Source organism: Corvus hawaiiensis, chromosome 17 (genome assembly GCF_020740725.1).
Source record: "Corvus hawaiiensis isolate bCorHaw1 chromosome 17, bCorHaw1.pri.cur, whole genome shotgun sequence".
Classification (NCBI taxonomy): Eukaryota; Metazoa; Chordata; class Aves; order Passeriformes; family Corvidae; genus Corvus; species Corvus hawaiiensis.
Window position 1 is genome coordinate 8496174 of NC_063229.1, and position 14253 is coordinate 8510426.

Consider the following 14253-nt stretch of genomic DNA (forward strand, 5'->3'; position numbering starts at 1 on the left):
AGAAGGGGATGAGGCAGCTCCCACCTCTGTGTGGAGGCTTGAGGCCTCTCACTGATGGTGCCCTGGGGTAGTGGGGCTGAACAGACATAGCAGGCACCTTGCTCTTCTTCCTGCCAAGACTTTATTTAATAAAGTCCTTTCTATTATGTAAGTTTCATGGGAAGTTCCCTGCAAGAGCCCTGGACCCTGCCAGAAGCCTTCCCGTTCCCTTGCAAGGTGCCAGTACATCCCAGCTAAAGTCTCAGCCACTCCAGGATCCTCTGCAGAGGGGGAGCAGCTTCTGGCAGCACCAGTGTGGGTGGTGGACCCCTGTGAATCCCTGGCCTCGCAAGACAGACTAACCACAGAGAAAGTGCATTTAGGAGGCAGCTCCAAGCATGGGCTGTGCTGCCTGTGGGACTGTGGTGCTGTTCCCTTGCCCCATTCCTACCCACGGCATTGCCCTCACTGTTCCCAGCTGCCACAGGTGTGAGCCCCCCCCAGCCCCTGCCCTCCTGCCCATGTGGGCACAGGCTGCTCATTCCAGAGGCTCCTTGATCAGGCATTCTTTCAGGGAAGGCTGCTGCTGCACGGGCAGCCCAGCTTCCCACAGGTCCTGCAGCCGGGCCTCCGAGCGCCGCTTGTCCTTGCCCACCTTCCAGGCCAGGTGGATGTGGGCCTGCAGGAAGGGTCCCAGGAGTGGGTGGCTGCCCTGAGCCTCCAGCAGCTGCAGCGCCTGCTCGCAGCAGCCATGGGCTTCACTGAGCTGGTCCAGCTCCTGGTGGCAGACGGCCAGCCCAGCCAGTGTCAGCAGGAAGCGGCCAGAGCTGCAGACCCCCAGCCGGTCCTGCAGCCTGTAGGCGTTGGCCCAGGTGGCCAGGGCCTCGCGGTACATGCCAGTGCAGGTCAGGCGCTGCGCAGCCTGCAGGTCTGGCAGGAAGAAGAACTCGAGGAACTCAGGAGAGCGGCGGATCTCATCGATGGAGTGCAGATGGGACAGGAACTGCTCAAAGGCTCGGCTCCGCTTAGCAATGGTCTCAGCAGTGAAGTTCCGGCGCAGCCTCTTCCTGGGGAAGGCAACGCTGGCCATGTCACAGCTGAAGCGGCAGCGCAGGCGGCGATTCAGCTGCTCAAAGTCTGAGTAGCGCCGGGCGATGGTGGCAGGGGCCTTGTCAAACTGGCCAGAGCGGATCAGGTAGATGGTGTAGAGCTGCAGGGGAGACAGGTGTCAGGCAGTGCTGTGGACACGCTGATCCCAGCACTAGCACAGCCGGCTTTGCGGCCACAAAGGGGCTGGGGGAGTTTGCCCGGACAGAAGGGAGTGAACTGGGCTGCTGCAGCCACAGCACCCATCAGCAATAATTACCTGAGGCTCGTCTGAGCCGCCAGCACCATCCGAGCAGCACGGGGAAAGAGAAAAAAAATAAGCGCCAGCCCCGTGGGATCCCTGCCTGCCCCGGGGAGAGCAGGACTCGTACCCACCCCGTGCCCGCCCAGCCGCGCCGGGCTCACTCACCACGTACTTGGAAGAGCGCTCGCTGACCACGCTGGCGCTGGTGACCTCGAAGAGCAGCCGCTGCGGTGCCAGGCTGCCCCGCGACCTCCGCCACAGCTCCTGCAGCTGCCGGGTCAGCAGGCTGCCGCCGGGACGCTCCGCCGCAGAGACCCACTCTGTGCCGGGAGAGGGGTATCAGTGCCCTCCGTAGGGATAGGGCTGTGACATCTGTCGGGCTGCCGGACGCCACCATCGCATGAGTGTCCCTGGAGTCACCCCAGTCCCCCCAGCTCACCGCCCCAGCACCTGCCTCCGTCCTCCGTGCCTGCTGCCGCTCCCGGCGCCTGCGGCGGCTCCTCCAGCTCCTCGCTAGCTCCGTCCCCCTCCTCCTCCTCCTCCTCGTCCTCGTGGCTGGTGAAGCTCAGGGTGCCGCTGAGGCGCGTCGACAGCCCTTCGGTGTCGTCCTCCAGCTCCGAGCTCTCCGGGCAGTCCTCGGCCTCGCCGCCGCCCGCCGGCTCCTCCCGGCCGCCCTCGCCCGCCAGCGCGTGCCGCAGCCGGTGCAGGATGCGGGCGGCCATCGCTGCCGGGGGGTCCGGGCCGGCACCGCGACACGGGGGGGCCGGGGGCTGCCCACCGCGACCCGGCCCCGCGCGGGGACAGCGCGGCCCCGGGACACCCTCCCGGTGCCGCCCCCGACCCGGTCTGTTCACGCTGCCCCGGGCCGGGCCGAGCCGAGCCGGGTGGTGCCGAGCGATGGCCGCTCCGCCACAGCTCGTCCCGGGATCCTCCCTGCGCGGCTCCGCCTCCGCCGGGAACCCGGATCGGGGCGGTCGAGTCGGCACCGCCCGGCACGGCCGGGATTGGGATCGGGATCGGGGTCGGGGTCGGCGCCTGCGGCACTGCCCGGCACCATCGGGATAGGCTCTAGCGGCACTGCCCGGCACGGCCGAGATCGGGATCGGTCCCTGCAGCACCGCTCGGGACTCTCGGACCAGGGTCAGGGCTCTGCCCGGCGCTGTCCACAGACTCTGCCCGGGAACTGACCCCGCCCTTCCCGGTGTCTGCTCCTCTGTCCCCTGTCCGGAATGTCCTGGTCGGGCCGAGCCCCGGATATCTGCCCTGGGGCCACGGGAGCCCCACACTCCGGTGCCCGGCACTGTGTGTCCCAGGGTCTTGATACCCCAATACCGCGGCACCGCTGTACCCTGACAGCCATGTTCCCCAACACCCGTGTATTCTGGTACCCGAGACTCAGGCTCCCAATCCCACTGGGATGTCCCCTGGGCCACCTTGGCACCCTGCCACCCTGGCCTCAGTCGGCCTTGCCATGTGCCCCATGGCCAGACTGGACCCCCAGCACTTGCCCGGCCTTTTTTAGTGCCTGCCTTCTCACTCCTCACCTCTTCCTTGGGAATGTCTATAAATATCGGAGAACCAGCCCAGCTGCTGCCATCGCTCTGCCCTGCTTGCTCACTGTACCCTGTTCCAGCACCTTGCACCCCACCCGGGCTCAGACAGGACCCCTGAGCTTCCCTGGATAGGGTGGGATGCACTAGGGGCTGGACTTGTGTTGTTCCCAGTTCCCACCTGGGGAATGGGGGTCCTGGCAAAACCAGGAGCCAGGAAACCCCTATGTGTCCCTGGCACTGGGACCTTATGGGGCAGGGATCTGTCCCCCTGACCCCACTGCAGCCCTGAGGCTCTGAGCACCATAGAGCACAGGCCACTTGGCCAGTGCATCCCCAGAGCCATCAGCCCCAGCCGGCCCTGGCAGCAGTGGCTGGCATGGGCTGCAAGTGTGAGAACTGAGCCTTCGAGGAGGCACCGGGCATCATTCCCGCTCCTCAGAAGCATGAAAAGATGGAGCCATTTCCGGACCCAGGTGCCAACAGCACTGAGGACCCCAAACCATGGGGCTCGTGCTCCAAATCTCTCCAGGGACTTCGTGCCTCAGGTCCCACTGGGGACCCCTTCCTTATCTGGGGCAGTGGGCTGCAGCACTGCTCTGGCTGGGCCTCCTGCAGCAGAAAATGGGGGTGCAGGGGGGATGCTGCACCAGGAAAAACCAGCTTGGTATTGGGAGCTTGGCCCAGGAAGGGCTGCGTTTTCAGGGGGCAGTGGGTGATGGTCCATGCCCCTTGTGCAGGGGGGACCCTGGCCCTCTTACCCGGGTGATGCTGACGGCTCCAGGGCCATTTTTAACCCCCTCATTTGCTGAGTTGCCTTGGATGGGGGTGTTGGGGGTGGGCAGAGCCGCACTCCTGCCACAGCTTCAGTGTCCCCCCTGAAGGGCTTGAATTTCCGTCCCAGCCTCAGCCCCACGTTAATCCTAGCCCTTGGTCAATAAAGCTTTGGCTAAATTAGGTAAAGGCACCAGTTGCCAGTGAGAGGGGCTGGGTGCTATCAGGGCGCTGATAGGCTGCGGGGGCCAGGGGGCAGTAGCTGGAGGCACATCCCACAGAGGACACACTACAAATTGGGGTGCCAGGGGCACCACGAAGCTTCTGGGAGTTCCTGCTGCAGGAGCTGGTGATTCTCCGGGGGTGGGAAGCACCATAAATTCCCAAGATGGTAAGAGCTCTTGTGTGCTGTGTGCCATGTGCTGTGTGCCGGGACAAGACCTGACCAGGCAGGAGGCACCAGGGGGATCTGGAGGTGCTTCTGCAGAGGGCAGCAGGGAGATGGTCCCCAGTGGTGGGCTGACCATGCTGATGAGGGCAGGGAAGTGCTGGGTGGTGCAGGGTCCCTGTAGGACAGAACTGAGGGTGACCGTGTGGCTGCCAGGGGGGTGCAGGCGCCTGTTTGGAGCTCAGGGCTGCACAGAGGCAGTGGTGGCCGGGGGTGGCTGAAAGCCGAGTGCTGGGTCATGCGACACAGTGTTGCTGCCGGCTCCATGGCCGGCCTGCGCCTCCAGGAGAAACTCGATCAGGGTTGACAGGTGCCACGGCTGTAGCCCCAACGATCCCTAGAAGGGGAGCTGAGGAGATCCCAAAAATAGTGCTGCATGCCTAGGATGCCAAGGCTGCGCACAGGGACCATGACCCCTGCAAAATGGAGCCCCCCAGATAGTGGGGGACTTGGGCAGGCAGCTCCCTGCAGCCCACCGTGCTCATGGATGCCTGGAAGGCACTGGAACTGTAGGGGTTGCTGGTGTCTGTGGCTTGTGCCAGCAGAGGATCATCCTGCAGCAGGGCAAAGGCTCTTCCCACAGCCAGGCACTGCTGAGCCATGCTGTGTGAGCGGTCTCTGGCCTGACATGGGTGGCATGGTGACGCCTCTCCCTTGCCTTGCAGACGGACCAGCAGGCAGAAGCCCGTGCCTTCCTCAGCGAGGAGATGATTGCGGGTGAGTGTGGGGACAGCAGGGAGAGGGTCCAGACACTGCCATGGTGCAGGGCCTGGTTCCACCCCACTGCCTGGCCCTGACCTCTCTCTCCACAGAGTTCAAAGCCGCCTTTGACATGTTTGATGCCGACGGTGGTGGAGACATCAGCACCAAGGAGCTGGGGACGGTGATGAGGATGCTGGGCCAGAACCCCACCAAAGAGGAGTTGGATGCCATCATCGAGGAGGTGGATGAGGATGGTGAGCAGCCCTTGGTGGTGGTTGGCAGGGGTGGGTACTGGACTCTGGGCAGGCAGCCTGACTCAGGCTTGGCTTCCTCCCCATAGGCAGCGGCACCATCGACTTCGAGGAGTTCCTGGTCATGATGGTGCGCCAGATGAAAGAGGATGCCAAAGGCAAGTCTGAGGAGGAGCTGGCCAACTGCTTCCGAGTCTTTGACCGGTGAGTGGGGGTGGGGTGGGGCAAAGTGGCCCATCCTGTCTGCGGGGCAAGTGAGGTCCCATCCCTCCCTCACCCTCCTGCAGGAATGCGGATGGGTTCATTGACATTGAGGAGCTGGGTGAGATCCTGAGAGCCACTGGGGAGCCTGTCACTGATGAGGACATAGAGGACATGATGAAGGACTCAGACAAGAACAATGATGGCCGCATCGACTTTGATGGTGAGCCATGGCCCCAGCCAAGCACCCATGCTGTGCACCCAGGCAGGGCCATGGGCTGAGGCTGCTACTCTCTTGCAGAGTTCCTGAAGATGATGGAGGGTGTGCAGTAAGGGACCAGACATTCCTTGGGCTGGCTGCTGCACCGAGCCCTGCTCCCCAGCTGCCCAGGGAGCAGCAGCTCCACAGCACCTGGCCCTCAGCACTGGCTGGGACCTTGCTCCGTGCCAGGGTCCCAGTCCCATCTCACCACCGGCGGCTGAGCTTTTCCTTCCATCTCTCACCTGTGGCTTTGATTCGAGCCTCAATTAAAGAGGAAAGGCTTGAGCTGCTGGTGCAGAACTTCACGGGGGGACTCGGGGGGAGGGGACTCGGGGAGGGGGCTGTGGCAGTGTGCCCCTGCTTTGCTCCCCAGGGAAGGAGTGTGGGCGGGCTCATGCCACAGGGCAGTGCTGCAGGGGCAGCACAGAGTTGTGGTTCCCACAGGCTCTTGGGCAGGAGCCAGCGCTGAGCTCAGAGTTTCCATGCAGAGCAGCTTGTTCACATGCCAGAGGGTGAGGGAGCACAGCTCCAGCCCCGAGGGTCCTGCTCTAGGGCAAGGCTGTGGGACCACAGGGGTTCTAGAGAGCCACCACTGCCTTGCCCCACACTGGGACCCACATCTCCCACCCAGAGGACCTGGCTACGAGGTGGAAGGGCAGGAGCAGCCCCCTCCCTACAGGGGAAAGATGACACTTGTCTCTGTGTCTCTCTCTGAAGAGGCTGTGCCAGCCTGCTGGGCATCACAGTTCCCTGGGGACCAGCTGGGGTGGAGCACAGCACGGGGGATGAGGCGGGGTACAGGCCCCAGCCAGGGTGGGTGGGACCATGGGACCAAGACACAGCTCAGAGCTGTCACATACCCGCAGCACAGCACTGCGCCACAGGGCAGCCGAGACCCCTGGAGAGCCAGCGACACCCTGACCCTGCCCTGTTTTCACGGGGTGTAATGGCACCAGGCAGAAGGGATGCGTGCCGTGGGCGGGGGGCAGTGGGAACGTGTGCCACAGCCCAGGCTGCCTTCTGCAAGGCCACGGCCGGACACCGGCAGCTGGTGCTGCAGCTTGGGGGGAGCAGCGACAGCCCTCGGCTGCGCGAGGAGCGACGCAGGAGGAGCGCAGAGGCCTGTGAGCTCAGCACGGGTAAGGAGGGAACTGGGCAGCAGCCATGGGGAACCTCTGCACCCACACTGGGGCCAAGGAGGGGCTCCAGAGCCGCCCCAGCTCAGCATGCCTACTCCACAGGGCTGCGGCAGGTGCTGCTGGCGGGGCTGCGGCGGGCCCCAGCGAGCCCTCTGGAGCGGCAGGAGCTGGAACGGCTGTGGGTGCTCTTCCTCTCTGCCCTGGAGCTCTTCCTGCAGGACCTGTACAGAGCCCAGCACCTCTGCCAGCTCTTCTCCACGCAAGGGGGTGGTGTTGCGCCACTGCGCACTGGGCTGGGGGGCTGGGTGCTGCCCAGCTGGCGAGGAGGGGGTCCCACGCAGTCCCCGACAGCCCAGTGCTTGGAGGAGGAGATTGAGCAGGTGAGGACCACGTTGGCAGAGATGGAGAGTGGAGCCAACGTTCCACCATGGACAGTGGAAGCCACGGAGACCACACAGCCAGCAGGGACAGATGGCACCATAGCGAGAGCAGCTTGGGGAGGCTGCTGTGGGGTGCTGTGAGCTAGAGGGGGCAGGAGGTAGCAGCAGAGGTGGCACCCCTGTCACAGAGCAGGGGGACAGAGCCCCTGTGTACCCCTACAGTCCTCAACCCCTGCCTTTGCAGTTGATGGTGGGGGCTGCTTCCACCCTGAGGAGGGAATGGGACCACTCCAGGCCCCCAAATATTGATAAAGCCCCTGTTATTCCACAGGGGTCAGTGTGCCTTCCACCCTCCCTGCCCACACTCGCAGAGGGGCCTCTGGGCACGTGAGGTGTGCCAGGCTGCCACAGAATCCCCTGCAGAACTTATAAACGTGCATTTATTTATACATTAACCGTGGCTCGGACTGCGACATTAATTTAAAAACAGCCTATGATACAGAACACAGGGGATGGCCGGGAGGGAGTGGGTATGTTGGGGGGTGGTGGTGACAGTCAGGTCTCCTGGCTCTTGGTCTGCTTGTTGTATGTCTCCCGCACATACTTCTTGTATGCTGAGGAGAGAGGGGGAACATGGTGCCAAGGGTCCCAAGGGAGCTGCCAGGGCAGCTGTGGGGCCAGACATACACTAGGGGCTGTGCTGCTGCCCATTCCAGTGGGGAGGGGGCAGGAGGGTTCTGTTCCAGGTACTCACCGACTTGGTTCTTCCAGAGCTCGGCAGCATGTGTGTTCAGAGGGCTCTCGATGTTTGGCTCTAGAAACAGGGGCTGGGTCAGCTGGTGGGGTGACCTGGACACCCTTGAGCCCTGATCTGGGTTGGGGTTCCCCACCACCACCACCACCCCTTTCCCCAGCACTCCACAGCAGTTTGTCTACGAGACCCACCTGCCAGCAGGCTCTGTACAGAGAGCAGGATGGTGCGAACATCATACAGCGCTGACCATTTTTCCTTGAGGATGTCGAGGCAGATGTTGCCCTGCGTGTCAACGTTGGGGTGGTAGCAGGGGGTCAGGAACCGCACGGTGGGTGCTGTGTAGGGGTACCCGCTGGGGAACTCCAGCGACAGCTTGTACCGAAGCTCCTCGTAGGGCTGGGGGCGGGAGTTGAGGGGGACAGGAGTCAGGGGGGGCCGTAGCCCCAGAAGTGGGGGGAAGCCGCGGGGAAGAGGAGGCACAGGGGAAGTGGAGGGCGGGGACCAGCCTCGTGTGAAGGGAGGAAGGTGGGGCAGGGTCAGGGCCCCACCCCAGACCGGGATCTCGCCTCTCACCGTCCCGGCGGCGCCGTCAATGGTCCCGATCCACTTGAAGAGGTTATCGGACTCGGGGAAGGCAGAAATGCCTTTGTCACCGGACATCTGCGGGGGCAGCACGTCAGGGCGGCCCGGGACACACCGAGACCGCCCCCGCCCCTCGCCCCAGTTCAGCCCCAGGAGCCCTCGGGACCCCCAACCCCCGGCTTGGTCCCAGGATCCCCCAATCCCCCGCTCGGCCTCGGGACCCCACTCACCATCAGCGCCATCAGTTCTTGCTGCAGCCTGCGGGGAAAGCGCACGTTACCGGCCGGCTCACCGGAGCAACCTCCGTCCACAGCCCCGGCCCCGGCCCCACTCACCTTTTCCCCACCGCGCCGCGGGCCGCCGTGGCCCCGGTCTCGGCCGCTTTGCGGGCGGCTGCGCTGGACACGGCGGCGGGGTCGGCGTTCTGTGAGGCCATGACGGCTCCGGGAGCACGGACCGGCGCACCGGTCTGCGGCCGCCGCTGCCGGCGGGTCACGGGCTGGACGCGGCTCCCGCTCCCGGGTGGCGCCGCACCGGGCTCCACTCGCTCCCTCCCGCAGTCGCGCTCGGGGCAGGACTCGGGCCCCGCTGCAGCTCTCCCGGTGCCGAGCGAACGTCCGGACTCCCCTAGCGGGGCTCCCCAGTACCGAAGGGGCTCTCCCGTGCAGCGGCGGTGGCCCGATCCCAACCCCCGTCTCAAACGCTCTCCAGCCCAGGAGCGGCTCGGTCCCAGCCCCTCTCCGGTGCAGGAGCGGCTCGGTCGCAGCCCCGATCCCGGGCGCTCTCCGGTACGCTCGTCCCGCACGGCCCCGCCCGCACCCGCGCCCCGTTTGAATATTTCCGCGTGCGGCCCCTCCACCAATCAGCGCGCAGCCCGGTTCGAGCCGGCCAATCAGCGCCCGCCGAAGATGCAGCTCCCACGGTAACGGCCAGCGGCTGCTGATGGACCGCCAGCCACTGACATCCCGCGCTGTGATTGGCCACTGCCCCGCGAGGGGCGGAGCCGCGGGTCCCGCAGGCCCTTAAAGGGCCAGCCACGCCCGTCCGCAGAGCCCAGGAGGCGGCGAGGTGGGAGTGAAGCGGCTTTATTGGGGGGCCTCAGGGCTCCGGGGGGTCCTCGGGGGGCGGCACGTCCCCCCCGCGGCGAAGCGTCTCCATGTGCTTCTGCATCTTCTCAGTCATCCAGGCTGGAGGGATGAAGGGCTTCAGCTCTTCCAGCCGCAGATCAACAGAGTCCCTGGGGAGGAAGGAGGGTGAGGTGGAGGGACTCCAGCACCCACTGCTGACCCCAAACCCACCATGTCCCTTGGCACCCATCAGTACCAAGCCCAGACCTACCAAACCCACCATGGATCTCAATCAGCACTGAGCCCAAACCTACCACGGACCCCCAAACAACACCAAGTCCAAACCTGAGTTGCACAACATGGTCCCCAGCACCAAACCCCAAACATAACTGAGCCCCCCAAGTGTCATGTCCCTCCAGCACAGGACCCCTGGGCAATGCAGCAGTGAGGGGGGACATGGTAGGGGTCCCCAGGGAAGTGGCCCCAGGCATGGCAGCGCCTTCAGAATGTCTGCTTCAGTCCTCACCTGTAATCCTCACTGGCGGCCAAATCCCGAATGTCCTCTTCGATGAGGAGGTAGGCCTGTGGCACAAGGCGGGGGACACCTCAGGGTGCCTGCGAGGGGTGGCCGGGGCAGTGCCACACCCCAGCCAGCACCCCAGCTGTGCCCCCTGGCCTGCACCCCAGTCCTGTGGGCAGGGGATGGACCTTGGCAGCGCTGTGTCCCCGCGCCCTGCCTATCCTCCTGCCACCGCCGCCTGTCCCACGGCTCCTCCGCCCGTGCTGGCCCTGCGGTGGGCCCTGTGCCCGGCCGTACTCACCATCTTGCCCCCAATGGCCCTCATGTGCTGCTGCTCTGTCAGCCAGTGCTTATCCTGCGGGTCGGCTGCATACTGCAATAAAGCAGCAAGGACCGAGCTGAGCACGGGTGACAGACCCTTCCCTAAAAGCCCCCTCCTCCAGGATGCTGTGCCCCGCTCTGCTCTGCCCCCCGCTCCGCCTGCCCTGCTCCAGCCTCAGCCCTGGCTCTGGCAAACCAGCCACTTCGGTGGGCACGTGACACCACTGGCTCGTGTTGCATGTGCTAGCCAGACCTTGGGAACGTGCTCCGAGATAACAAACAAAGGCACAGGGAGGAAGTAAACAAGGGAGCTGAAGCACACGCTCCCAATTCCCATGGGAAACCATCCGGCTGTGGCACCTGACCTTAAAGAGGTGGGGATGCTTGATGTAGAGTCGCCCTCTTGTTCCTCCCATCCCGAGAGCTCTGCAAGAGGAACATGAGGGATGTTAGGGTTGTGGGGAGGGCAGCTGCAGTGGCACAGGGACAACCCCTCTCCTCCCCAAGCCCTTCCTACTGCTTTCGAGGCAGAGAAGCGAAGTGACGGGAGGAGTGTCACGGGCTCCTGCCTGGGGACACCACCCTCCATCAACAGGGCCATTCCTTACTTGTTTGCTCGAGATCCCAGCACAAAGGTTGTGGTTTCAGTCAGTCGGGATGGATCCCACTACAGAGCAATTGGAAAAGGGGCAACATTAGAAAGGAAGTTGGTGCTGGCCATGCTCCACAGACCTCGGCTCTCTGACAGGGAACCTTGGAGCTGCCTCCAGACTGGGAGGGAGGGAGCTGGCCACAGACCTCCAGCCTTCCGCAGGGGAGGAACATTACATTCCGTCTGGGCTGATCTAAGAAGTTTCCCCCGTGGGAAACACTTGTGGGATTCTCCTGGCTACTCCTGGTCTCCTCAGGTCTCCCTCAGCAGCACTATGCTGCAGGGCTACAGGCTACAGTGCCTGGGGAGACCAGCCGAGGCCTCCGGGCACTTCGCTTCCTCTTCTTGCTCCACCCCTGCCCAGGGCCCCGTCAGAGCACAGCCCACACTGTCCTGCACTCCTGCAGCTGCAGGGCTCTGCTGGTGGGAGCAAAGGGGAGGAGAGGGGGAGCCCAGCAGTGTCAGACAGCCAATACCTTTGGTCCATCCCTTTTCACAGGCTCAGAGACTTTGAGCTTCCACCTGAGGGGAAGGAAAACACAGCAAGAATGAGTCCCAGTGGGACTAGCTCAGTTACCACCAGCAGCAGGGACTGAGCCCAAGTCCTTCCAGACCCACCCTTGTTCACATCCCTCCATTCCCCCACAGCGCGCAGCTTCGGACCCTCAGCTTTGCTGCACATTCTCCTCTCCTGGCTGCCCAGATCCCACCATTCCCCATGTCTCACCACTCACCTTGGGTGGTCCATCTGGACCTTTTCACTCCTTTGGGCCTGTTTAAAACCCCTTCTTTGAAGGTCTTTGCCTCCTGGGAGGAATAGCTGAACCTAACTCTGCTTCTGCCCACACCCAGAACTCCCATCATCTCTCTGCAGGAGAGGAGTCTGTGGGGTTTCTGTGCTCCCCACAGGCAGCCTCATTCCTCTTGCCCTCCCAAAACAAGGGCTCTAGCTCAGGGTTTGTACTCACGCTGCCATGCCTGAAACTCCACGGTCATTTGACAGGCTCTGTCCTGGAGGCCGCCCCTTTCTCTGCATGGAAGAAACCCTTCTGTGACTCAGCTGTGCTGGCTGAGGGAACCCTCTCAGCAACCTCCCTCTCCCAGGGAGCTGCTCCTTTTGTCACAGGCAGAAACACTGCCTGGCACCACAGTGAGCACCTCCAGTGCCCCACAAAGGCTGCCTGTGCACCTCCATGCACTCATACTGTGGGAATGGCCAGCAATGAGGACCAAGCTTCCCAAAACATAAAATCTCTTGTGGGGAAAACCATCCTACCTTTTTCGGAATGGGGCTTCCTCGACGGCTCAGCTCCTCATCCATCTGTCGGGCACGCTGGAAGAGGAAGGGCAGTGGGATGAGCAGGGCTCTTCTCCCTACCTGGCCAGGTGAACGCTGACCCCAGCCCACCTCCGTGAGCAGCACTGAACTGCAACAAGCAGCACCCACACCTGGGATTCTTCTTGCCCTGCATTCCCTTCAAGCCCAACATCCCCCACTCTGCCTCTGCACTACTGCACTGGTGGCCAAGAAGAGTCAGAGAACAAAGTGACTCCAACTCTTCTTCTCCCAGCTCTCACAAGTCATTTAAACCTCTGTGTACAATCACAACAATTACCTTTGGCACTGCCTGCTCATGGGGCAACCTGGGAACCACCTTTTTGCCATCAGAGAACAACAGTTTGGCCTGCAGGAAGATAAAGAAGGTTCCATGGATTCTGGGCTCAGAGAGGGTCCCGCCAGCAACCCCTCCCCCTCAGCACATCCACCTAAAAGCCCTGCAACAGCTCTGCTTTTGGAGTGCTACCAGGCCATGTTTCCACAGACAGCCAGATGCAAAAGCACAATCTGAGCATGATAAATTCTGGGGAACTGGCAGATAAGCAAGAAGTGAAAGGAAAAAGTCCTGCCCTACCCTGCCAAGGCCCTCTGACAGGTGCTGGGAGCCACTTTCTGTGGGAGCTACAGCTGTGTGCCGTGTTCCCACAGCAGCAGTGAGAAGCAGCAGCATGAGCTGCCCAGCCCTGAGTGCTCCCCTTTTCCCAGTGAGAATGAATCCCAGCACAGCAGCCACACAAGGGCTGCAGATGTCCCCTCACAGTGCCAGCAAAGCTCTTAAGAGGGACACATCCTAGCCAGGCTGCTTTGCTTGGGGGCACCCAAGAAACCCCTCGCCAGTGCCCACCTGCTCCAGGCAGCTCCTACAGGTCTCCTGGATGAGCTGCTCCGGGTCCACCTCCTCCCCAACGTTATCACGCACATTGATTGCTGCTGTCTGGAAAAACTGGAGAGGAAAAGGCAGGAGAGGGTGACAGCCTGCGCAGCCGGGCAGTGTCGGCTCAGCTCCCACACAGAGGCGGGATGGCCTCATTGGCAGCCGAGCTGTCCCTATGCATCCCTTGTGCTGCTGCCACCTGTCCCCAGCGCTCACCTTCATGTACTTGTTGAAGACGCCCCGGATCTCCTCGTTGATGCTGGGCTGCAGCACAGCGCGCAGCAGGTCCATGGACACGCTCGGGTCCGTGAAGCTGCGGGTGCAGGGGTCAGGCGGGGTGCGTGGGACCCCCTGCCCCGGCCCGGTCTAACCCGATCCTCCCTCCGCCCGGTGCCCATCCCGGTCCCGCTGTTCCACCCTCCCCCTCCATCCTGGCCGCCCATCCCGGTCCCGCCGTACCTGGTGGTCATCTGGGAGCGCCGCCCGCGCCGCTGCACCTGCCGGTGCTTGATCATGATGTTCCAGGGGCTCTGCGGGACACACGCGTCAGCCGCGGCCCCGCCGCCGCCCGCTTCCCGCTGCCCGCCCGGCCCGGCCCGGCCCGGCCCGGCCCCCGCCTCACCGTGCTGACCAGCTGCTCCTCAGTGTCGCCCGGGCCCTCCTCGCCAGGCAGCCCCGGCTGCTGCTCCGCATCGCGGGCGGCGCCCATGGCCCCGCTCCCGGCTCCGGTGCGAGCGGCCGGATGCGCGGGGATCCCGCGTCCGCATCATCGGGCCCCGACGGATGTGACGCGGTTCCGGGGCAATAGGGCCGGGCCGAGCCCGCGGCGGCAGCGGGGAGGGGGAGGCCCGGGGGGCCACCCGGTGTGTGCTCGGGGAGCCCTGGGCTCACACGGTGCCCGCCCTCAAGGTGCCGCCGGAGCGCGGGCCGCAGCCCCCGGGTGTCCCCGCCGTTCCCCCGGCGCTGAGCAGTCCCGGAGGGCGAGGCAGAGCATCCTAAGTCCCACAGGCTTAAACTCACCCTGTCCCACCCAGAGGAGGACCTGTCGCGGGTGGAGCTGGACACACGTGGCCTCTGCCCCTGCGACCCGAGTACCTGCAGCTGGAG

The 14253-nt window shown here is 63.9% G+C and overlaps 5 protein-coding genes across 9 annotated transcripts; 2 read left to right on the forward strand and 3 right to left on the reverse strand.

Annotated features, from left to right (window-relative positions):
* Nucleotides 1–102: 102 nt before the first annotated feature.
* SNX21 (sorting nexin family member 21) lies at nucleotides 103–2481 on the reverse strand. Of its 4 annotated transcripts, XM_048322159.1 has the most exons (4): nucleotides 1781–2475; nucleotides 1496–1650; nucleotides 1346–1356; nucleotides 103–1189 (listed from the first exon to the last, which is right to left on the reverse strand). In XM_048322159.1, exons 1-4 carry the CDS (start codon nucleotides 2050–2052, stop codon nucleotides 518–520), a joined length of 1110 nt encoding a protein of 369 aa, XP_048178116.1. In that variant the 5' UTR covers nucleotides 2053–2475; the 3' UTR covers nucleotides 103–517. The 4 variants fall into 4 exon arrangements, with proteins under 4 accessions (XP_048178116.1, XP_048178117.1, XP_048178119.1 ...); XM_048322160.1 differs by lacking the exon at nucleotides 1346–1356 and having other exon boundaries at nucleotides 1770–2481; XM_048322162.1 differs by lacking the exon at nucleotides 1346–1356 and having other exon boundaries at nucleotides 1503–1650; nucleotides 1781–2480.
* A 1458-nt stretch (nucleotides 2482–3939) lies between these two features.
* On the forward strand, nucleotides 3940–5803 carry TNNC2 (troponin C2, fast skeletal type). The gene is made up of 6 exons (XM_048322168.1): nucleotides 3940–4045; nucleotides 4768–4819; nucleotides 4915–5058; nucleotides 5145–5259; nucleotides 5343–5479; nucleotides 5558–5803. The coding sequence occupies exons 1-6, from the start codon at nucleotides 4043–4045 to the stop codon at nucleotides 5587–5589; spliced, it is 483 nt and encodes a 160-aa protein (XP_048178125.1). The 5' UTR covers nucleotides 3940–4042; the 3' UTR covers nucleotides 5590–5803.
* A 77-nt stretch (nucleotides 5804–5880) lies between these two features.
* Nucleotides 5881–7492, forward strand: LOC125334879 (regulator of G-protein signaling 9-binding protein-like). Its single transcript, XM_048322086.1, has 2 exons — nucleotides 5881–6657; nucleotides 6760–7492. Exons 1-2 carry the CDS (start codon nucleotides 6465–6467, stop codon nucleotides 7176–7178), a joined length of 612 nt encoding a protein of 203 aa, XP_048178043.1. The 5' UTR covers nucleotides 5881–6464; the 3' UTR covers nucleotides 7179–7492.
* On the reverse strand, nucleotides 7460–9348 carry UBE2C (ubiquitin conjugating enzyme E2 C). The gene is made up of 6 exons (XM_048322087.1): nucleotides 8709–9348; nucleotides 8604–8631; nucleotides 8365–8451; nucleotides 7983–8187; nucleotides 7792–7851; nucleotides 7460–7651 (listed from the first exon to the last, which is right to left on the reverse strand). The coding sequence occupies exons 1-6, from the start codon at nucleotides 8807–8809 to the stop codon at nucleotides 7593–7595; spliced, it is 540 nt and encodes a 179-aa protein (XP_048178044.1). The 5' UTR covers nucleotides 8810–9348; the 3' UTR covers nucleotides 7460–7592.
* Nucleotides 9349–9442: 94 nt separating this feature from the next.
* On the reverse strand, nucleotides 9443–13939 carry DNTTIP1 (deoxynucleotidyltransferase terminal interacting protein 1). 2 transcript variants are annotated; one of them, XM_048322083.1, is made up of 13 exons: nucleotides 13769–13937; nucleotides 13606–13676; nucleotides 13363–13459; nucleotides 13117–13215; nucleotides 12550–12618; nucleotides 12210–12266; nucleotides 11902–11963; nucleotides 11410–11455; nucleotides 10890–10948; nucleotides 10647–10707; nucleotides 10262–10333; nucleotides 9967–10022; nucleotides 9443–9610 (listed from the first exon to the last, which is right to left on the reverse strand). In XM_048322083.1, exons 1-13 carry the CDS (start codon nucleotides 13853–13855, stop codon nucleotides 9472–9474), a joined length of 975 nt encoding a protein of 324 aa, XP_048178040.1. In that variant the 5' UTR covers nucleotides 13856–13937; the 3' UTR covers nucleotides 9443–9471. The 2 variants fall into 2 exon arrangements, with proteins under 2 accessions (XP_048178040.1, XP_048178041.1); XM_048322084.1 differs by lacking the exon at nucleotides 10262–10333 and having other exon boundaries at nucleotides 13769–13939.
* Nucleotides 13940–14253: the final 314 nt, after the last annotated feature.

Coding starts and splice junctions, on each gene's coding strand:
- SNX21 (XM_048322160.1), bottom strand. CDS start 2,052: ATGGCCGCCCGCATCCTGCACCGGCTGCGGCACGCGCTGGCGGGCGAG. Junction 1,651..1,769: donor CGGAGGCAGGTGCTGGGGCG/GTGAGCTGGGGG, acceptor CTCCCGGCACAG/AGTGGGTCTCTGCGGCGGAG. Junction 1,190..1,495: donor AGCGCTCTTCCAAGTACGTG/GTGAGTGAGCCC, acceptor TCTCCCCTGCAG/CTCTACACCATCTACCTGAT.
- TNNC2 (XM_048322168.1), top strand. Junction 5,059..5,144: donor CGAGGAGGTGGATGAGGATG/GTGAGCAGCCCT, acceptor TCCTCCCCATAG/GCAGCGGCACCATCGACTTC. Junction 5,480..5,557: donor TGGCCGCATCGACTTTGATG/GTGAGCCATGGC, acceptor ACTCTCTTGCAG/AGTTCCTGAAGATGATGGAG.
- LOC125334879 (XM_048322086.1), top strand. CDS start 6,465: ATGGCACCAGGCAGAAGGGATGCGTGCCGTGGGCGGGGGGCAGTGGGA. Junction 6,658..6,759: donor GGCCTGTGAGCTCAGCACGG/GTAAGGAGGGAA, acceptor CCTACTCCACAG/GGCTGCGGCAGGTGCTGCTG.
- UBE2C (XM_048322087.1), bottom strand. CDS start 8,809: ATGGCCTCACAGAACGCCGACCCCGCCGCCGTGTCCAGCGCAGCCGCC. Junction 8,632..8,708: donor CGCGGCGCGGTGGGGAAAAG/GTGAGTGGGGCC, acceptor CTTTCCCCGCAG/GCTGCAGCAAGAACTGATGG. Junction 7,652..7,791: donor GCTCTGGAAGAACCAAGTCG/GTGAGTACCTGG, acceptor CTCTCTCCTCAG/CATACAAGAAGTATGTGCGG.
- DNTTIP1 (XM_048322083.1), bottom strand. CDS start 13,855: ATGGGCGCCGCCCGCGATGCGGAGCAGCAGCCGGGGCTGCCTGGCGAG. Junction 13,216..13,362: donor TCTTCAACAAGTACATGAAG/GTGAGCGCTGGG, acceptor TTTCCTCTCCAG/TTTTTCCAGACAGCAGCAAT. Junction 10,334..10,646: donor AGCATCCCCACCTCTTTAAG/GTCAGGTGCCAC, acceptor GCTTTATTGCAG/TATGCAGCCGACCCGCAGGA.